We start from the raw sequence: 22,414 nt of genomic DNA, 5'->3' as shown, positions 1-22,414 counted from the left end.
ATATATATATATACATGTAAAGCGACTTAAGTACGTAAACGTATCATGCACGAGGTATAGCTGTGTTTTGTTGGCGGGCGGGGCGCGAGGCATATATGGCGGCAGCGGCGTCGGCTGTAGGGATATATAAATGAATATTAACATATACGTATATATAAATAATAATATATATATTAATATTAGCGGCGATGGTAAGAATATATAATCTTCGCATAATATCGTGGCACTTTCGTTGGCGTCGACGACGCGATTTCCGGCGTGATCCTCGGGCGTCAAAAGGTTTTAAATTTGTGACGTTACAAAGTTTCAATTACAAAATGAAATTATTATTCTTTGTAATTTATTTATTTTTTAACTTTATTTGTGTGTGTTACTGTGTAGTAACATGTTGCTATATGAATCATTTTTAATTTCATCTGAATTTAATATTGAATTTTTACAATTATAATCAAATTTTTTAATACGTTCAATTGAGTAGATTTTTTTAACAACTTTTTGATTGATTTATTTAATTAAAATAAATCATTAAAATTGAGTAAGTTCTGAATGTTTCAATTGTAGAATTTTTTTGAACACCAAAAGTAATTTAGAAATTATTACTATGATTTCTTTTTAAGTTATCTATTACGACAAAAGTGCAAAATAATATATTGAGCTTTTCTGATAAATTTACAGTAAATGATTAAATTATTTTTTTATATGTAAATACTCATTTTTAATGATTAGTAATATTAGCAAACCTTAGACAGTGGCGTACACAGAAATTAAATTGGAGAGGGTGGTTCAATCCCCTTGCGTACGCCAGTGCCTTAGAAGTAATATAAAAAGTCTAATTTCAGATTTAAAAATGGTGTGAAAAGTAAATGTTTGATTCCGATGAACGTTACTTGTACACTAATGTATTTATTCATTAGAAAAAAAAATTTTTTTTTAAGTATTGCATCAAGCCTTTTAATTTTTATATTTTGTTGTCATAGAAGTAGCAAAGTATACTACTTTATCATTTTTTTTATTTCTCCATAAAAATTAGAATATTAAATTATTAAATATTAATTTCATACTATATTTAATTGCTACAATAAATATTTATTCATAAATTATACTTTTTAATCTAAGAACTACTAATCAGGATATAATTAAGGATATAGAGTTGATTTTGTAATTATCCACCAATTTCTTAGAATTAAACACTATTTACAGATTTGCATTGAAGCGTTTCTTATGACAGTGATTAAAATCACTGATTTAAGTAAAACTATTGTTACTATTATTATTTCTTACTAGAATATTAAAGAATTTCAATATTTACAAAAATCTGGTCCCTATTTATAATATTTCAAAAAAACTAATATCTTTAAAAGCATAGTATACTATGTACTTGAAAATAAAAAATGAAATATTATCCGAAATTTCTAAAGGTATTAAAGCAAAATATCATACAATTTTCAGTAAAAATAGTAGATTTTGAAGTGTTTTACATAGCAACGGGAACATCTGTATAGTTCAAAATTAAATTAAATTGTAGCTTATTTAATGTAACACATAATTAAAAAAAAGATGTTTTGGGCGACTTTTTTTATGATTAATCGGCATTATTATTGTTTGATGTTGCGATTTGTGACCGTTTAACAGTTTGGTCAAAAAAATAATAATATAAATAAATTAAAAGAACACTCTTTACTATTAATAGAATTGATTTGCAGCCAGCTACTACTATTAGTAATTAATAGTGCTAAAATCAAGTTCAATGGTATAGCGTATGTTTTTAAATAAATTTCAACTAAAAATTACCAATAGTAAGTACTCACAAAACTCATTTTATGTACTCTTTACAACACAAATTTGATTATTAATGGTTTATTTTCTAAATTAGAGAAACCTTAATTTAAATAAAAATAACTATTTATTTATAAAATACACAATTTTAACAACATATATAACTAGTCTTAAAAATAAATTTAATACTTTTACCGTTTAAGAAATGTTTTACTTGCTTTCAATGATGCAAATATAACATCATTTATACTAATACCGTGATAAGATGAACCAACTAATGTAAGAGGCAATTGTTTATTTGAAATATAATTTTGTATTTTTGCAATTCGATCATAATGACCAAGAGTATATTGGGGAATACAATTTTTAAGCACCCTTGCACTATATTTATAGGGCATCTCCTGAATATCTAATACCCGTTGAACATGTTCTATAGCAGTTTTTGTAAGGTTATCCTCAGTCACTAATGTAGTATCACTTCCAAAATATTTTTGATAACTATGTCCACCCATCATCACAGTTAAGTCAACTTGATCCTGAAGACCATATAAGCAACTGTCAAATGTAATACCCAATAAAGATATATTTTCTTGAGGTGGAGTTAACACACCAAATCCTTTGTACTTTTGTAGAACATCAGGATTTTTGTATGATAAATTAGCAGTAACAATAGAAACAGTTGGGATAGACTTTAAAAGTGAAATAAGGGATGAGTAGTCATTTTTTTCTTTCAGAATTGATGCTAATGTATGAGATGGTAAAGCACTAATTACATGTGAACATTCTAGGAGTTGGCCATTAGATAGTAGAACAGTCGCACCCTTATCATGAAAATGCAGTTCAGTACATTTAGTTTTAAGTTGAATATTTGTGCCAAAATTTTCATTCCTTAAATGCAAAGCTCTAGCCAATTGTTGAAGTCCACCCTCTAAGTAATATATTGCAGGTGATTTTTCAATTGGTGATGGAACATTTGCACCTTTTAAATGATTACTCCATGATTCTTTTAATAAACCAAGAATAACTTTGCCATGTTTACGCTCAGCTTCATATAGTTTACCAAACATAAGTTTTATAGTGATACTTTTAGCATCACCTCCACATATTCCACACAATAAGGAAGAAATTAAATAGTCAGCAAATTCTTTACCAAACCTTCGACAAAAAAAACTATAACTACTTTCATCACCATCAAAGTCATTACTAGTACTGTTTTTTGCTAAAAATATTTCACGTAAAATGTAATAACTCCATGAATGAGTAAATGGAGGGTTGACAGTAAATAACGCTTGAAAAAATCCATTAGGTAGTTTGTGAACTCTTCCATTTACATATATGTACCTTGAACCAGCATCAGTTGAAATTGGTTTTACTAAATTGTAAATACCCAATTCTTTAATTAAACTTATTGTATTGTACGCAGCATCTCCAGAGCCTCTTATTGTACGAGGTCCTAATTCAGTAATAACATTGGTTTTTTTGTCTACATAAGAGTGAACCCATCCACCAGAGTAATCATTTAATTCAATTATTGATATAGGATCATTTATCCCACTTTTTTTCAAATAATATGCAATACTTAAGCCAGCAATGCCACCACCTAAGATGCCAATAGTCATGATAAACACTCAAAATATGGCTAGAAAAGAAAAAAATTTAATTAATCATTTTATGTAATAAAAATTTTTTTTTTAATTACTTTCTGTTCTTACATAATATTTCATAAAATAATCTGTTCTAATACTATAACAATATTTTAAGTAATAATTTTTATTTAAAAATTTATGGGTAGCAAAAAAAATGTATTGTAATAATGATATAAATCAGTTTTTAATAGATGTCTTAGAGAAAAATAACTATATTTAAAAATTATAATATTAAGCCTTTGAATAATTATAATTAATTAAAAAGCCTTTAAATTCTTATGTAATTTAAATAAAGAACATAATTTTATTTTATAGTTGTAACCCAGTAAAATAAATTATAAAAAGTGATAGTTGAAAAATGTATACATAACTTGAACTTTTCAAATACAGTGATTTAGAAAAATATATATATTTATTAATGTAAAACTATGTCACTTTTATTTATATTTCATCTAATTTTTTATATTAATTCAAAATAACTTGATAATTTTGATTATAGTATAATATTTTAATATGTTTAGTTTGCAACATTAAGTATAAGTTTAATATATTGGTTGATAATAATTAATTTTAAAGATCACTACAAGTTTAAATTAAGAACCCAAATCCAATTTAAGCACTTATCTAAATTATGATAATTAATAGTTATTACTTAAATGAAGTTGATATCTCACTTGTCTATTTAATATAAAAAAGTAAAGGGATAATTTGATTGTTAAAGAGTTAAAAATATAAATAATTAAAAAAAACAATTATAATTAATGGTAAAGTAAAATATTTACATATTTGCAAAATTTAAAATTTTTGCACATTTACTATTACACCAACTTAAAATACTTTACATGTATAAAATTATTTTTATTTTAATTACTATGATGGAAATCAAACAATTGGTTGCAAAAATAGTAATAAATAATTCAATAATTAGTATACTTGTCTATGATTGTAATAATTTAATTTTCAATTAAAAATAATAACAAAGATTGAGGACTATGGCCATCATATTTTCATATAATCAGTGGTAATAACGTACATAATAGCATCCAAATCGAATATAGTGATAACATTATCAAAAAACCATATGTGTTCTTATCAAATTACCAATCAGTTATATGATTGGCCTTTGTACCACGTATTTTGAATTATGAAAATTCACTACATATCTATTACCTATCTATTATTATTTTAAATTTCTATAACAATCATAAAATACAAGAAAAAAATTTTCGATTAGATGGATAAGTTTCTTGAAAAAACCCATTGTAATCAATACAATGAATGATCTCAGTAATAAGGAACTCTTAAAGATTACACAATAAACTGCAATACAATTAAATTTCAGTGAATGTAGTTGATAGAAATATTTTAACAACAAGATACAAAATCCTATAAAATGTTAGTTTATCAATCATGATTAATTGCCTTAATTATTGGTTATACTCAATTAAATATTACAGATTTTACTTATCAAATAGCCAAGTATTTGCTAATGATTATAATTATCATGTTTATATTATTTTATTTCAGTTGATATGATGTATAATTATAAATAACAATTCAAATTATTCATTGTTAATTTGGTCTTATTATACATTCTTGAGATAAATAAAAGTTATCTTACCGTAAAAATTAGTTTATTTGACTTTGCATTGAAAACACTAATCATTTAAAATTATTAATATTATTAATTCAATTAAAGTACAATAGACACGAGCTTTTACTTCATATAAATTTTATAATGAATAATTTCATTGCATTTGGATTACCATTTTATGGTTGCGGAACAGTTGTCAAAGGTTTTGGGCGAGGTTCTAAAGACTTAGGAATACCTACAGGTCAGTAATTAAGATTTTTGTTCATCGTACAATAGACATAGACTTTATGAAATCTAAATTATTTAAATTAATTAATATTTCTCTTTTTTATTCAATCGATTATTATAAATTTATAAAAACGCCAATTACTTTGGTGTGAAATATTTTTTATTCATAATTTGATATGAATAATTTTTTAATTAAATCAGCTAGTTTAAAAGTATCAACTTTTATTAGTTTATTTTATATTTAAGACTTTTTATTAAATTTATTTTTAGCGAACTTATGTAAAGAAGTAATAGATCAGTTACCAGAACAAATGATACCTGGAGTTTACTTTGGCTGGGCTCAAGTTGATAAATCACCTGTATATAAAATGGTTATGAGTATTGGATGGAACCCATTTTTCAAAAATAAAGAAAAATCTATGGTCAATTTTATTTTTTAGACTATTAACATCTGTTGATAATGTGAATTATTAATATTTTTAGGAAATTCATATTTTAAATAAATTTGAAGAAGACTTTTATGGTTCTAAACTAAAAGTAATAGTTACTGGTTATATTAGGCAAGAATTGGATTTTAGTTCTGTTGGTAATTCTGAAAATTATAACATTCTAATATTTTTTATTGGAGTTTAATATAGCTACTTTGTAATTCCAGATGAGCTTATTCAGACAATAAATTCGGATATTGATATTGCTAAAACAAAATTAGATGATTCTACAAATCAATCATACAGCAATGATAAATTTTTTGGTTTACACTAGATAGTATATATATATATAGAATGTTCAGTAAGTAAGGAAATAGGTCAATTGTTACAAACAATTAGAACATTACAAACCCGTTTCCTAATTTACTGAACATTATAATTATTTAAAGTTATATTTTGTATACTTATTTATGCATTAACCCAAATCAATTTTAGAAAAATTAAATAGTTGTAATTTTTATATCTAATATATTTGAACAACTGTTTGCTTTGCTACTTACAGTTAAAATAATTTTTAGTAAAAACCAGTTGTTTCATTAAATGATTATAGTTATTTATTAATTTACAAAATATAAATTTTTTTTACCAATTTTATTATAGTATATTGTGAAATTTGATCTCAGTATGTTAAAAAAATCTTTTATACTTAATAAGTTATAATAATAATTAATTAATTACTACACTATTTTCATTGAACTAATGTAAATAAAATGTATTGATGATATGAAAAAATAATGGATGAGACAATTACTAATAAAAATAATATTAAGAGTAGATAATTATTATAATAATTGTGTTGAAATTAAAAAAATATTTACTATTAAAAATTCCTTACATTTGATACATACTTTAATCTTTAATAATAAAACCAAAGAATAAATAAATTAATAATTTTTTTTTAAAGTAGGCTAACCAAAATAGTCGCAATTATAATTTGATATATGTTTAAAATAAAACCATATTACTGAAAATTAAAGTAATGTTCAGGACTCTGCATTTATAAAATTTGTTAAGACTACTTTTGAGACATCTAACTTCATTAAATTTAGAGTAGGTATATACAGTACCACATGAACTGATTTTTTTTTTTAGGGGAAATGATCCCATACAAACCATCAAAACTAAAATCATAATTAATCTTTATATATATATTAATTATTTATCCCAATCAATATATTAGAATTAAGAAAAACAAAATACCATATTAATCATTGATATACTCAGGGTGACTAAAATAAACTTTATAAATGCACAAAATCCTGAAATAAAAATTTGTAAAAATATCTAATCCAAGTTTTTCTTTTTATTAATATCATAACATCACCCGTCATTGGTACACCAACCAGTTTTTGACAATTTAGTGTAATACTTAATAAATAATTTATTAAATTTTTGAATAATATTTTGATTTTGATATCATCTATATGACTTATTAAGGGAAAAAAACATACTGACTTATCAAATATAAAAACTGGAAAACTACCAATGTCTGGTGCCGTTTCGCTACTTTTATTAAATTATTAGTAATTTAAAAAATTTTAATAGTTCAGTTATCATTTCATTTAAAATATTTTTTTTAATTGTTAATTTCTAATAAAACTAATACTTTTTGTTATTTTTATGGTTAAAAAATTAGAACATTATTATATTATTACTTATTTTTGTTAATTTATGGTTTTTAGCACTGTTATTTGAATGATTGCCAATAAAACTCGTATTGTCAAAAAACAAGTATTTTATTTACATATCAAACTTTTACAATAAATTTAAAATTTGAAAGGTTTATCTTCTCAAAAATTTTTTAATAATTAAGATTATAGTTTAAGAATGAAATATATAAATTTAAATTATACCACATTTTATAGTTAATTATGAGACAAATTAAAATTTGTCGCTAAACTAAAAACTAATGATAACTTACTTACTTAATTTAAAACAAATTGACTATATTAACCACATATCCCGAAAAACTTTGTGCCCTAGAAAAGTAATCTGTGAAACATCAAAATTAAATTATTTTGGTTGAACAGTTAATCCATGTGTTTGTAACAGTTCTAGGACTCATTGTAGATGATTGAGATATTCCTCCATACTCAATGAATACACTACGATGTCATCCAGGTATACAAACACTAGTTTTCCAACATAACCGCGTATCACCTTGTTCACCAAACGTTGAAATTTTGCTGGTGCGTTTTTGAGGCCGAAAGGCATTACTTTGAATTGGTAAAGCCCCATTTGTGTTCGGAACACGGTGAGTGTCAGACCTATTTGCTAATAACCGGACTCCAGGTTGATAGTGCTGAAGACATTAGCGCCACCTATACCTCTGACCATGTCATGTAAGTCGGGAATTGGATGTGCGTTGGACTCCGTCTGAAGATTGAGTCTACGGTAGTTGACGCATAACCGTTGAGAGCCATCTTTTATTATGGAGCTTCCCATGTCGAGGTACTTGGTTCTACAAAAACTTGCTCCTCCATTTCTCATACCATATTAAAGATGATGTCCTGATTCTCGCGATTATATGGTTATGCATTTAAGGCAGCTGGTGTCTTGTGGTTTAACCGAATATCATGTTCAATGATACGGGTTCTTTCGACTTCCCCATAGAAAACTAGGGTACTTCTATATAATTGACCGCATATCTTTAGGATACTTTCCTTCCGGTACAATTAATTCTTGAATAGTCCTTTTCTTCGATTTATGTTTTCTCGAGCACAACGTTGCACGTTTTCCAGTACCTATGTGAATGGTACACGCTTGGTAATCCCATGAAAGTTCCTGTTTTACCAAGAAGTCATGTCCTAGAAAGATGTCCCCAATAGAGTGGTCGAGTACTACGGCTCTGAACGTCACCTGGAGTTCAGACTACCTTGCTATGAATTTAGCGTACTCGTGAACACGGTNGGAGTTCAGACTACCTTGCTATGAAATTAGCGTACTCGTGAACACGGTACGGTTGTCAGCCATAGTGATCACATGTGGTTCTTCTTCTACCAATTTTCCATATTTGCGTAATCCACGGTAAAACGTATGATCTCGTAGCTTAAGAATCTAACGGTGCAAATACTATTCCCGTAGGAAACTCCAGTTAAATTGTCGATAATGGCACATTGTAACTTTTANTGTCGATAATGGCACATTGTAACAAGTGTCCAGGAAAGTCACTCGTACCCTGAGGAAAGGAATCAGAACAAGAATCGTGACTTTTAACGAGTCATCGTTTCTTCCACCAGACAGTCTATCATTAGCACAAGCTTCTCTGCTGGAGTTTTCCGGCAAACCACAGGAAGATCCGACAACATTCATTTCGGAGACTGAAGTGGTCCTTGCTATACTGAAGGCATTTGAATATATTCAAGAAAACAATATCGGAGACTCACTTATCTTAACCAATTCTCTCAGCGCACTTACCAGCATAGATAATCTCATTAAGTCAAACTTTCAGGTCAATTTAATACAAAATACAGTCCACTCAATACACCACAAAGGTATATCTATAAAAATTAACACGTAATCCAGTAATACATATATATATGTATAAATATACAAAGTATAGTTTGGTCTAGGAATTAGTTCGTGCGGTTTTACAAGAGATGGCGTAACTAGCTTATTGTTCCATCGTTTCGTTTATATAAACATGCGTTTAAAAGCTTCTATCATTGGGAATCTTATACAGTATACATCATTCGATTGAAGTGTAAACAAAGATTTTTTTATTTAACTGAAAATGTCGAGTTTTGTGCCGGATAAAGTGTTTTTGCGGGGAGTTCTTCTTCATTATTTTATTATGAAGAAAAGTGCTAGCGAAAGTCATCCAATTTTGGTTGAAGTTTATGGTGACCATGCTCTAGCTGAGCGAACATGTCAAAAGTGGTTTGCACGGTTTAAAAGCAATAATTTTGGCTTAGATGACTAAAAGAGACCTGGGCAGCCANAGATGACCAAAAGAGACCTGGGCAGCCAAAAAAATCTGAAGACGAAGAATTAGCTGCAATGCTCGATGAGGATTCGTGTCAAACGCAAGACGAACTTGCAAAATCACTAGAAGTTGAGCAAACAACAGTTTCGAAATGTCTCAAAGCAACGGGAATGATTCTAAAGATGTCGCAATGGGTTCCACATGAATTGAAAGAAAGAGACGTTGAAAGAAAAAAAACCGTTTGCAAATTGCTGCTTGAGAGACAAAAAAAAAAGGATTTTTGCGTCGAATTGTAACTGGTGATGAGAAGTGGATTCATTATGAGAATCTCAAGCGAAAAAAAACGTGGCTAAAGCCAGGTAAGCCAGGTGAACCAGGTCCATTACAACCTAAATGAAATATTCACTGTGCAAAAGTTTTGCTGTGTATATGGTGGGACATAAAAGGTGTGGTGTACTATGAGCTTCTAAATTCTGGTGAAACTATCAATGGAGAGCGTTATCGACAAAAATTAATGCGTTTGAAGCGAGCTCTGGCTATAAAACGACCAGAATGGGATAACCGACATGATAAGCTTATCTTCCAACATGATAACGCCTGACCACATGTTGCAAAACTGGTCAAAAACTACTTGGAAAATGTCGGATAGGAAGTCTTACCCCACCCGCCGTATTCACCAGATATCGCACCTTCTGATTACTATTCGTTCAACTGTATGAACAACGATTCACGTCTTCAGAAAATATTGAAAAATAGGTCTCTGAATGGATTGCTTCGAAAGATGAAGAGTTCTTTCGACAGAGAATCCGTAAACTACCTGAAAGATGGGAGAAAGTAGTGACAAGCGATGGACAATATTTTCATTGAGTTGTAATTTTATTTTTTTTCTTAAATAAAGTTTCCATTTTTTACTATAAACTGCACGAATTAATTTCTAGACTAAAAAAAAAAAAAAGAAAACCACTCGTAATAATGCGAACAGATTAGCTTTATATTTCGCGATCGATTAGGTATTTTCCTATAATTTTATATAATTTTGTAAACATTTAACCTATTACCTGCCCACAGGAGACGTTCAAAATAGCAACTTTTGCACAGAAATTTAACTTTTTAAACATAAGTTTTCCGGAAATACTCCGAGCTTCACACATTTGTTAAAATAAATTATGTTATGTATTATAAGTTCAAAAAGAAAAATTTGTCCGGACGACTTATCTTCTATGTGCAAATGATTACCGTAGTTAAAAAACATGCAATTTTTGTGTTAAAATTTACGATTTCAGATTTTATTTTTTTAACTTTAAATTACTATAACTTTTCGAAAAATGTATGGATCAAATTTTTTTTTTTTTTGATAAATACTTTATTTACACACCTTACAGGTGATATACTTTTTTTTAAATCGGATCATTTTTCTTAAAACATGCAGTTTTTCTGGAATTTTTTTTGTTTATTACTTTTTTATGGTAACAGATTACCATAAAAAAGTTGTATAGTTAATTTCCATAGAGTAGCCCATCTCAAAGTACAATCTCTATTAAATAGGTATTATCCAGCTCTCCATTTTAAATTTAATAATAATTTTTTTGTATTTTTATACAATTTCGTGAATTTATATTAACACTTTGTGGGATCGATAAACAATATTTACCTACTTTAGATAGAACACGTAAAAGATACTCATTAACATTACATTTTATCGCCAGGATTATTTGGAATTGCAGTAAAAACAAGATGTATAATCGATGTTTACATCTGATTCCAACAAAAGTTATTATGTGATACTAAATTTGAAAATGTTTTGATAAAACATTTGAAAATGTGTTTGAACAAATCTGTAGCGTAGAATTGTTATGTAACATATTACGATTCTCAACACTAAGAAAAAAATTAAAAAACAAATAATAGTCAAATATAAATTATTTAATTTAATTAATAAAACAGAAAACATTACATTTTATCGAATTCGTGTGTAAAACGAAATATTGCAACTATGACGAATCGAATAAAAAACACAGTTGTTATCATTAAGATTTTTCCCCTTGTTCTATTTTAAAAATTTTAAATCGATTTTCAAGCATCACCAACCTTTTTTTTTTTCACGATCGGCTTTACTGTGAACCGCCCTGGTACAGTCGTTTAAGTCAGAGCTGCCCAAGCATCACCGACATATAAAAAATCAATTTTAGAGGATTTTGGGCAAAAAATAATTACCAAGGACTAAAAAGTTACATTAACTTTCTTTAAGCTGAGAAAAAATTTTCAACTTAACTTTTAACTTAGCTAGTTAAATTTATAATTTGTTAACTTATCGATTTTTTTCCTACTTAATTAACTTGAGATAATTATTTCCATTAATTTGTCCATTTTCGTTTAAATGTTAATTATATATATATTTTTAGGAAGAAATTTTGCAGTTTTTAATAAATCAAAAATTGAAATTATTTCAATACCTTTTCCGAAAAAAAAATTGACTTGCTAATAGCTTATGAAATATCACAATTTTAATTTCATAATTGAAATTATAATTAATTAACAAAGGTCAAAATTATCAAGTTTTCTTCTTTTTTTAAAACTAACTTTTTATGAAAATCGGTGACCCCATCACCGTGACCTCCTCTTGTTAGTTTTGCTGTCCTTACTAAAACAATGATTGAATTGATTACTTAAATCTGAGTGAAACGCAAATTGGAAAAAAAGATTTTAATTAATTTTGTTTATTATTATTAATTTTTTTTAAATGTTTTGTGTACAGTCATAATAATTTTTGATCGAAGATATAAATAGTACATTTTGAAGATAATTCTAATATTCTTCTCTAAAAATTTATTTAATTTTTGATGTTAATAAACTTAAAAATAAAACTTCAATGATACTACATTTTGTATTTATTAGTTTATTTTAAAAAAGTAAAAAAATAATATTACACTTAAAAGAAACCATTACCAAACAATAATTATTGTTAAAATAAACTATTACAATTAGATTGTTACTGGAAAAAAAATTTGCTAAGTTAATTTAAGACATGTAGAACTATAATAGCCAACCTATTTATTTTATACATTAGGTAGTTTAATTACTGTTATCATGTTTAAATATTATCATCTATAAAGGAAACAAAATATAGTGATGGGCTATTATGGTTCTATACGCTTTATTTTATAATAACAGTCATAAATAAACAATCTAGTTATAATACTTTTAATTTTAATATACTATTACAAGTTTAAATAAAGAATATTCAGGTATGTACTACTTAATAAAATGTAATACATACCAAAGTTATTACACTTTTTCTGGTAATCTTGAAAATTTAAAAGTATTGTTTTTAAAATATAAATCCAAAAATAATAACAGCCAATCCAGCCCAGTAGGAAGATAAAAACGAAGAGTTAGTGACTATAGATACTAAATACCAAATAAATAGTACAATAAAAACTTGTAAAAGAATATTCAACCACATTAATCTGAAACAAAGAATGTTTAGTCAAGGTAAAGTTAAATTGAATTTTAACCACATTATTAACTTACATAAAATTTTTCCTGGTTGCAGCCTTTAGAGTTTTTTCACTTTCCTTATGTAAATATTTTCTAACTCCTAATGTCAAATTAAGGAAAAAAATAGGCCACTGCACATTAGTTGGATCAACATAAAATAGGGATTTATCATCTACACCCAAATCTTCATGTAAACGCAATGTATGGGAATTATCAAATTTCCATTCTTGAAAAATAAATGGAGCTAATCGACTTAATGATCGATTAACATTTGTATGTAAACGTACTAAACTGAAAAAAAAAAAATAAATGGTTTAACATCTATTAGATTACATATAAATATATAATAAAAATTTTAACTGTTAAAAAATTAGACCCTTATAAATAAAATACTATAATTACAAATTTATTACTTACATAGGTCGTCCACCAGATATTTTTGTAACAAAATCTAGAATATAAGCTGGTATGAAATGAAAAATAGCTGATGATATCCAATACATAAATAAATTGGGTAAGAATTTGATATGAGGATACCACACAGCACCTTGTATAGGAAATTCATGTAGAGCTATACATAGTTTACTTGCAAGATTCTCCCAACGAAAAGGATTGCATGTACTAGTAGTTAAATGAAATACTGGTGTCTGTTCAGTTACTGATGCATCACTAAAATATAATTTAAATAATTTAATTACTAAATAATTACTTTAAATATTTTCTTCGAGGCACTTTACCTAGATGGCAATTGTGCACTATACCATACACTAGATATCATTGAATTGACCACAATATCTACAGGTATATAATCATATATTAAGGTTGGGTTGACTGGTAAACGTCGAACGACTCCTTTGGATGCACCCATGATAAAACCTTGAGGACCATTTTTTGAAATTGTCCATCCTTCAACTGGTTCTTTCCATGAAGCTACAACTATTATTTTAAATAAAAATAATGTTCAGTATTTTTGTAAAAAACTATACACAGTGACTTAAATTTCTAAAGTAACTAATTACTAAAAGTAAAAAAAAAATTAGTGGCTTAAAGAAAACAAATAGTCATAATTTAACAAGCAAAAATTTTGATTTCAAATAGCATGCTAAATAAATCATTAAAAAACAAAAAATCTGATAAAGAATTGTTTGAGAATTAAAACTAACTCAAAATAAAAACCATTAGTTAATAACAACCAAAGTTAAGGCTCCATTTATAAAAAAAATTTCTATAAACCATGAAATGATTTCAATTATGGGTTCATATTAATGGATTTATAAATATTGAACACAAATTTAGTCCTCTTAATAGTTTTTCATAGTTCTTAAATAATACTAGTAAACACATATTTCGAGTCTGGGTTTTAATATTGGATTCTAAATACTTGTACATTACAAATGATGAAACAAAATTTTACTGGAAAAAGTATGGTTTTGTGATTACAATAACAAAATAATAGATTTCACTGAAATTTCTTTGTTTTTAATCTGTTTATTGATTAAAATGTATTTGTAAAGTTTTAAATAATGATTATTTTATAAATATATCAAATAAATATATTCTGTAAAAAATATAAAAAAATTAATTAATACAAAATAATGTAGAGTTTCTTTTACAGTTACATAAAGTTTGTTGCGTCAGTTCAAGACCAATAAATACTAAAATTCTTTGGTTAAATTGAATTTAATGACATATGTAATAGTTCACTACAATATAATTAGAAATTTATTAATTTCATATTATTATTTAATTGTTTCAAGCGATCTTGTAATATACCAACAGTTATCTCATTATACAACTATAAAAATATATAGGTATTTATTAAATTATTTTTAAAAAAAAGTATCAACTTAAAAAATAATAATGGTATCATTAATCTTCTGCTGGCTTATAAAGCAGAAAATAATAATTAAAAAAAAATGTTTTTTGTTGAAAAGTGTAATTAATAAAATTAATATGGCGTATATTTATATAAGGTGCCTCAAATAATAATAGTTTATTATAAATGACCATAAAATACTGAATTCAATCAATCTCTTGTTAAATAGTAGTATTATTATACTTACTCATACTAGGTCTAACAATACAAGTACGAATTATTCCTCTTACATCATTTACTACATGCTCCGCTAAAGCTTTTGTAAATGTATAAGTATTTATATGTTCGCCCATAAGTCTAAAATATTAAATTTTTTTCTGATTATATTGTAATTATAATCTGGCATATGCAGAAAATAATAGTTCTAGTTGTATGTAATTAATGTTTTATTTCACCATTTATTAATATTATTCAAATTTTGTATTTTTTATACTTATATTCAATAATTTAACAAAAATATTATCATATTTACTAACTTCTCAGCTGAATTATTTAACTCTTTAGCATCCATAGTTTGAGCATAATTAATTATATCATTGTAATTAGCAGGAGCATCATAAATTATTTCTTCAGCATAATTTCTAACACAATTAACATAGGCACTTGAAACATGCAATAAACACTAAAAAAATAATTTGATTCAGGATATTTTTTTAACTTACATAACTGGGGTTTGAGTTTTCATGTATTCATAAAGTTTATTTTAGATATTAATGATAAATAAATATTATTTTTTGTTTTTATTAATCCTACATTAATTAGAATTTTAGTCTTGTAGGAGGTCATTTCTTCTTTCTGTATTATTGTATATACATAGGATAAATTTTCATGGAGTTGCATGTCTCGGAAGGGATCCAAACAAATTCTATAACACAGTCTCAAACCTTATACATGACTAATAAAATTATTAACTTACACTCAGCTTTTTTATTTTTTTGCTCAAGTCTACAATACGTTTTGTACCCATCAAATTGATATTGATTGCAGTTAATAAATCAGTTTCAAAGTCTAATGTAGCTGCACAATGAACTACAATGTTAATATTGTCACACAACATTTTTTCGTCTTCATCAGATAATCCTAGTTTTTCTGCTGATATATCACCACTAATTGGTATAAGTTTATTCAACAATACTGGTCCACCTTCAGTATTTTTCAAAGTTTCAAATACCTTAAATACGAAAGTATTTAGTATAATTCAATTAATATATACATTGAGAAAATCCAAATAAATCTTACAGAGTTGCTTTTTATTATTTCAAATCTCTCTTGTATTCCTTGTGTTTTTCGAGCTCTCAGTAAAACATAGATATTTCCAATATCAGGAATACTCCTTAATAATTTTTCTAAATATGCAATGCCAACAAAACCTGTGCCTCCAGTTAAAAAAATATTTTTGCCAGCATAGAATTGTTTAACAGTTTGGTAAGGCATTTTTGCTTATTAAATCACACTCAATTAATTTTAATACTAAAAGTACAAAAAAAATTATTTTTTAGAAATAAAATTATTCCACTGTACAGAATTTTTAAATAGAAAATACAAAAGTAAAAATATGTAACTCTAGTTAAAATGAATAACCTTAACTGATAAAAACATTAAGTAATATATTTTAATGATGCCACATAAACAGCACAAAAACTCTGATATGGAATTAATCTGAACTACCCAAATGTAAAAACGAGTTTTCGTATAGCTTAGGTATTAATAATTTAAAGTAGTTTGGTTGTGTAAAATAACATGTTCTCCTTGAACATATGTTGTCGAAATTACGAGTTGATTATTCAGATGGCAAACAAGTGTACAAAGAATAGGCGGAGCCACCAAACAAGTACATCAATATTTATACTTAAAATAAGGCCATTCAAGACCCACTCTTAATTAAATTCATTGTTATGACTTAGAATTATAAAACATTAACAAATGGCAATTTGAATTGCGAAAGAAACAATTAAACAAGAAAAGGTAAACAGATTAACACGGTTAATAACCTGTGCCTCACAGTGTCGTAATGTTAAATAATTTACAATAATATAAAAACGATAAGATAACGTAAATTGCAGCATTAACACTTACCTGTTAGATTATTATTTTTACGCACGTTGTTGTTTAATACAACAATAAACAAATGAAACACTCAGTAATAATAGAACGAAATACCAAAATTTAACAGAACTACGAAGTAAAATAATGAAATATCTTTACCTGTTAATGATAAAATACCTGTTGATGATAAAAAATAAAAGATAAAAGATAAGCCTAGGCTAAATCAGTAGACGCGTCTACTGATCTTAACATGCATCAATCATATTATCAAGTATGTAATATCCATTCGATTAATAATTTTGAAATTGTAATGATCAAAGTTACTTTGAAAATGGCTAAGTTAGACGAAAGTCTATTAACGATTACTTAAGTCATATATCATATAGGCTGAGCCAAATTACTGACACAACTAGCCTTAAATCTGTAAGTTGTAAATTTCAGTGGCTTATAGAAAATTAGTCCCTTTACCATTTGGTAGAACTTTCATTTTCTTAAATCAATGCAAAGCACTTTCTAAAATTTTAGGCCCCATTTTTTGACTAAGAGATAAGTTTATAATAGAAGTTTTTATATTTATTATTCATATAATCCGTTATAATTTTTGTAGTAAAAACTATGAGAGTAAATTTTAAGCAATAGCTTTTTTGATGATCCCCTAAAACGTGGCACTTCTGTTATGCAAATAATATCCCTTTCTTGTGGAAACCTTAATAAATAAAACATACATATGTTTTATGTACAGAATTATTTGTTTATTATAACCTACTCAATTACTCATCAAATATTAATAAATAAATTTATGATTTCTTTTAGTTGCATATATTTATTGATTTATAGTTATAATTCATTTTTCAGCAACATACCTATTAACTTATAATATTTTTTACTTTTTTTATTTTTAAATAATGTCGAGTATTTGAACTTTCAATTTAGCTGTATTAAATCCAGTTTCTCTATAATTTTTTAAAAACTTGACAAGCTCATTAAATAATTCTGAAGAAATATCCGAGTCCACATTTGAACTTTGTAAATTTTTGTTGACAATGTTCTCTTCACCCAATACTGTCTTTAATATCTGAGAAATTAATGAATTGGTTTGATTTTTAATTAACGGATCATGTGGTATCTAATATTTCATGTGAACATATCAATAATTTCTTTGACTTGAAACCTTAGTGCTTTAACACTATCACACCTACCTACTTTCCTAACTTGTTTCAAACCATTTTTTTACTGTGAACTTATGGCAATGTTTAGAGAATATAATTTTAACATCACTTATAGAGTTTCAAAATTTATAATTTACATATTATGAAAAAATCATAAACTACATAATATTCAACATTTAATTTTTTGCATTTATTCTACACAAATATAAAATAGTACATACCATTGTAAACAACAATTTTTAAAGTCATAATTTTTTCAAATATTATGTATTTTAGATATTTTTATTATTCTAAAAATATAATAAAATGCGTTATATTTTTGAGTTAAATATAAAAGAATTTTTATTATATATTTTCTTATTATTTATTCTACAATATAATTTAATTATATTTGTATATTATTTATAAATATAAATTTATTTCTGTTTACATCATACCTAATAGTTATTAAACTAATTATAATCAAATACAATAAAATACGAAGTTATACATTAATAGGTTAGTTTTTAAAAACAAAAAAATATTGTAATTATATCAAACAAAACAATTGAAACTCGAATATGAGAAAATATATAGTTAAAATTGATTTTATTAATACACAATTCATTAGTCACAGCAATAAACGTTACACAATGACTTGACTGCTCAGTAACACAAAATTATAAATTTATATGAACAATCCTGTAATATTTAAAAAAAAGATAACCAATATTAAATGATGTTTAACAATGTCATATTACAAGAATAAAATGTTACAAAAGTCACTATGAGTAATATGATCAAAATGAAAACCCACTTTTTATGTAGAATAAATGCAAAAAATTAAAATTAAAAGATTGAAAATTATATAGTTAGTGGATTTTCCATAATACGCCAATTGTAAATTTTTTAATTTCTAAAAGTGGCGTTGAAATTATTTCTCCATCATGAAATTTTCACCAGACAGTTTAATTGCCTAAGGGTAAGTACTTTGTAAATTTGAAAACAATTTGTTCAGTCATTTTTGTGTAATGATATGATAAAGTTGGCTATTTTCTGCAAATCATGCGCGTTATAAATCGTAAAACAATATAAAAAAAAATTGAATCGATTCAAATATGATATGGGTAAAAAAAACATATCTAAAAGTTTCTGAAAAAAAAAAATTTTATTAAAAATTGTATGATCATTAAATTTTCTTATTGAAATAGTACAAAATTAAAATTAAAATTTTGATGTTAAAAAGAAATTCAAAATTCATAAGCTTAAGAATGAAATTTAAGTACTATTTAATATCAGTAAAACAGTGCTAGTTCCACAGTAATAGCTTTTTTGGATGTGTAGTTATAGGCTCTAGAACATAAGGTGTTTTTTCATGTTTTTAATTATAAGAATTGCATATCTGGTTAAAAAACAATAAAAAAACAGTAGTACAGTGGGGTCGCGGAACAGTGTGAGCGTTGCATAGTTAGAAAAACTATAGAGGATACCTGACAGTTAGTTAAGTAGTTGTATATTTCTTTACTTTTAACGCGTATCAAAATTTAAAGGACTTGACGCATAAAAAATGTTTGTTACTTATAATAAAGTTATAAGTCTTATACACTGGACTACAAGGAACTTTCATCAGAAACAAAAATATACTTTTCTAAATCAACTTTTCGCGATGTTTTCAAATGTGCAATTTAACTTTTTCTACTACTTCTAAGTTTTAATACTATTACTTATTATTAAAAAGTAAGTGTTTACATATAAAAAAAAAAAAAACCCATCACAGGGGGGTCGTGGCACAGTGGTGACGTGGCATAGTTGGATCAAATATAATGATATCTGATAGTGATTAAAATCACTATCAAAATAAAACGCTTCGATGCAAATCTTTAGATAGTGTCTAATTTTAAAAAATTGGTGTATTATTCCAAAAGCTATTTGATTTCCTATTTTCTTATTTATATCCTGAGCACAAGTTTAATGATTTATAAGTGTAATATATGAATAAATATATTTATAATATATATATATATATATATTTCAAAAATTAAGTTACATGATCTGCTACTTCCTTATTAATATCCTTATTAAGATAAAGTATGTCGAATGAAAAAGGGATTATAAAAAAATGTTATTTTTCATAAAAAAATTGTGTTGATCCGTACACTTTTCAATAAGTTATAGTATTATACAGTTAAAAATGTAAAATATAAAATTGAGAATTTTCACACAAAAATAGCATTTAGTAGCCATTTTCACCACGAAGACAAGTCCAGAGGTAAAAATTTTTTTTTCCATAATAAAGTGCATTATATACATACAAATCTTTAATATAAGATACATAAAAAAAACCCAGCATAGTGAAGTCGCGGCATAGTGGGGATGTTGCATAGTTGGGTCCAGTATAGATTTAATCTGACAGTGATTAAAATCACTATCATAAGAAACGCTTCGATGCAAATCAGTAGATAGTGTTTAATTCTAAGAAATTGGTGGATAATTACAAAAGCTGCATGATCTGCTAGTTCCTTATTAATACCCTGATTAAGATAAAGTATGTCGAATGAAAAAGGGATTATTAAAAAATATTATTTCTCATAAAAAAATTGTGTTGATTCATACACTTTTCAATGAGTTATAGCATTATAAAGTTAAAAATGTAACCAACCCAACCCAACATCAACTCCTATTTCCTTAATTATATCCAGATTAGTAATTATTTTAATTATATATTATATAATTTTTATAATTAATTATTTTCAAATTATTATTGATTTTTAATATGTTAAAAGTAATCATTTTGAACCTACTTCTTTTTGTTCTTTAAAGTGAAAGTTTTAATAAAAAAAAAATGAATTTATTACCATAACTTTTAACTCAACTTGCAAGTTTGAAATAAATATTATTAAATAGAAAAAAATGAAATTGGTAGATTATTTCAAAAACAACAATAACACTTATTCCCTTAATTTTACCCCGATTTATAACTATAATATATGAATACATAATAATTACAGTAATTAAATTGAGTATGAAAGTGGTATTCAATAATATAATATTGTAATTTTTACGGAGATATTATAAAAATAAAAAGGAGTTGTATATTCATATACTTTTAATGCGTATACAAATTTAAAGGAATTGATGCAATACTTTTTAATAAAAAAATTTTGTTATTTATGAATAAATAAATACAAAAGGAACTTTCATCAGAAAAAAAATATACTTTTCTAAATAAACTTTTCGTGATGTTTTCAAATGTGCAATTAAACTTTTTCTATTACTTCTAAGTTTTAATATTATTACTTATTATTAAAAAATAAGTATTTACATATAAAAAAAAATAATTAAGAACAAAAAAAATTGTATTAAATTAATACTGATTTTGATTTTTAATATGTTAAAGGTAATCATTTTGAACCTATTTTTTATTGTCTTTTAAAGTGAAAGTTTTAATGAAAAATACCTTCTCAGCTTCGCATCGAAGCTAAAAAATGAATTTGTTACCATAACTTATAGTTCAACTTGCAAGTTTGAAATTGACATTATTAAATTGAAAAAAATGAAATTTTTAAGATTAATATGCAATCTGGAAATTTTATAATTACTAATTACAGTACATTTGTCAGAAAAATTCGATTTTTTTACATTTTTATCGTAATAGATAACTGAAATAGAAAGAATAGTAATCATATCCTAATAACTTTTGGTGTTTAAAAAAATTCTGCAATTGAAATATTCAGAACTTAATTAATTTTAATAATTTACTTTAATTAAATGAACCAATCAAACCAAAGTAGTTAAAAAGATTTACTCAATTGAGCATATTATCAAATTTACTCAATTGAGCGTAAAAATCCATCGTTAACTTCAGGTGAAACTAAAAATCATTTTTTTTTTTAAATTTATGATTTATATAGTAACATATTACAAAACAATTGGAATATTATAGACTGGTTAGTAGCACACATAAATAGAGTTAAAAAATTAATAAATTATAAAGTAAAATTATTTACTTTTGTAGTTGAATACTTTTATCATATCAAATTTAATTCGACAATAAATAATTTAAGAATATTAAAAATTAATGATTTTAATTGTTTGTATGGACAAATCTAGTTAAGCTACTTTTTATTTGAATAAGGAATATTTTTTTGATTTTTAAGAGTAATAACTTAAACTAATCATTAACTTAAAT

General features: G+C 25.6%; 3 protein-coding genes across 11 annotated transcripts; 1 reads left to right on the top strand and 2 right to left on the bottom strand.

Moving 5' to 3' along the window:
- Positions 1–1,884: 1,884 nt before the first annotated feature.
- LOC126897216 (protoporphyrinogen oxidase) lies at positions 1,885–4,471 on the bottom strand. 5 transcript variants are annotated; one of them, XM_050670632.1, is made up of 2 exons: positions 4,356–4,471; positions 1,885–3,415 (listed from the first exon to the last, which is right to left on the bottom strand). In XM_050670632.1, exon 2 carries the CDS (start codon positions 3,393–3,395, stop codon positions 1,968–1,970), a length of 1,428 nt encoding a protein of 475 aa, XP_050526589.1. In that variant the 5' UTR covers positions 3,396–3,415; positions 4,356–4,471; the 3' UTR covers positions 1,885–1,967. The 5 variants fall into 5 exon arrangements, with proteins under 5 accessions (XP_050526589.1, XP_050526586.1, XP_050526590.1 ...); XM_050670629.1 differs by lacking the exon at positions 4,356–4,471 and adding an exon at positions 4,205–4,334; XM_050670633.1 differs by lacking the exon at positions 4,356–4,471 and adding an exon at positions 4,294–4,312.
- A 178-nt stretch (positions 4,472–4,649) lies between these two features.
- On the top strand, positions 4,650–6,328 carry LOC126897217 (putative riboflavin kinase). Of its 2 annotated transcripts, XM_050670635.1 has the most exons (5): positions 4,650–4,817; positions 4,950–5,257; positions 5,515–5,666; positions 5,728–5,826; positions 5,900–6,328. In XM_050670635.1, exons 2-5 carry the CDS (start codon positions 5,161–5,163, stop codon positions 5,918–5,920), a joined length of 369 nt encoding a protein of 122 aa, XP_050526592.1. In that variant the 5' UTR covers positions 4,650–4,817; positions 4,950–5,160; the 3' UTR covers positions 5,921–6,328. The 2 variants fall into 2 exon arrangements, with proteins under 2 accessions (XP_050526592.1, XP_050526591.1); XM_050670634.1 differs by lacking the exon at positions 4,650–4,817 and having other exon boundaries at positions 5,728–5,830; positions 5,900–6,291.
- Positions 6,329–12,283: 5,955 nt separating this feature from the next.
- Positions 12,284–17,248, bottom strand: LOC126897214 (putative fatty acyl-CoA reductase CG8306). 4 transcript variants are annotated; one of them, XR_007702052.1, is made up of 10 exons: positions 17,108–17,248; positions 16,271–16,501; positions 15,948–16,202; positions 15,508–15,653; positions 15,219–15,328; positions 13,893–14,091; positions 13,573–13,824; positions 13,189–13,446; positions 12,935–13,124; positions 12,284–12,298 (listed from the first exon to the last, which is right to left on the bottom strand). XR_007702052.1 is itself a non-coding variant. In XM_050670625.1 (9 exons), the coding sequence occupies exons 2-9, from the start codon at positions 16,463–16,465 to the stop codon at positions 12,986–12,988; spliced, it is 1,554 nt and encodes a 517-aa protein (XP_050526582.1). In that variant the 5' UTR covers positions 16,466–16,501; positions 17,108–17,248; the 3' UTR covers positions 12,590–12,985. The 4 variants fall into 4 exon arrangements, 3 of the variants coding, with proteins under 3 accessions (XP_050526582.1, XP_050526583.1, XP_050526584.1); XM_050670625.1 differs by lacking the exon at positions 12,284–12,298 and having other exon boundaries at positions 12,590–13,124; XM_050670626.1 differs by lacking the exons at positions 12,284–12,298; positions 17,108–17,248 and adding an exon at positions 16,613–16,979 and having other exon boundaries at positions 12,590–13,124.
- Between the last annotated feature and the right edge of the window lie 5,166 nt (positions 17,249–22,414).

This window comes from Daktulosphaira vitifoliae, unplaced genomic scaffold, assembly GCF_025091365.1.
Source record: "Daktulosphaira vitifoliae isolate Bord-2020 unplaced genomic scaffold, ASM2509136v1 Scaffold_2, whole genome shotgun sequence".
In the NCBI taxonomy this organism is placed as follows: Eukaryota; Metazoa; Arthropoda; class Insecta; order Hemiptera; family Phylloxeridae; genus Daktulosphaira; species Daktulosphaira vitifoliae.
Note: the sequence above shows the minus strand (reverse complement) of the source record. Positions and strands in the feature narration are given on the sequence as shown.

Bases quoted from the DNA above. Each gene is read 5' to 3' on its own strand.
- LOC126897217 (XM_050670634.1), top strand. From the start codon at position 5,161: ATGAATAATTTCATTGCATTTGGATTACCATTTTATGGTTGCGGAACA. The intron at 5,258-5,514 runs GTCAGTAATTAA...ATTTATTTTTAG, and splicing joins AGACTTAGGAATACCTACAG to CGAACTTATGTAAAGAAGTA. The intron at 5,667-5,727 runs GTCAATTTTATT...TAATATTTTTAG, and splicing joins AAAATAAAGAAAAATCTATG to GAAATTCATATTTTAAATAA.
- LOC126897216 (XM_050670632.1), bottom strand. From the start codon at position 3,395: ATGACTATTGGCATCTTAGGTGGTGGCATTGCTGGCTTAAGTATTGCA.
- LOC126897214 (XM_050670625.1), bottom strand. From the start codon at position 16,465: ATGCCTTACCAAACTGTTAAACAATTCTATGCTGGCAAAAATATTTTT. The intron at 15,654-15,947 runs GTAAGTTAATAA...TTATTTTTTTAG, and splicing joins AAAAAATAAAAAAGCTGAGT to TGTTTATTGCATGTTTCAAG. The intron at 13,125-13,188 runs GTAAGTTAATAA...TCTTTGTTTCAG, and splicing joins GCAACCAGGAAAAATTTTAT to ATTAATGTGGTTGAATATTC.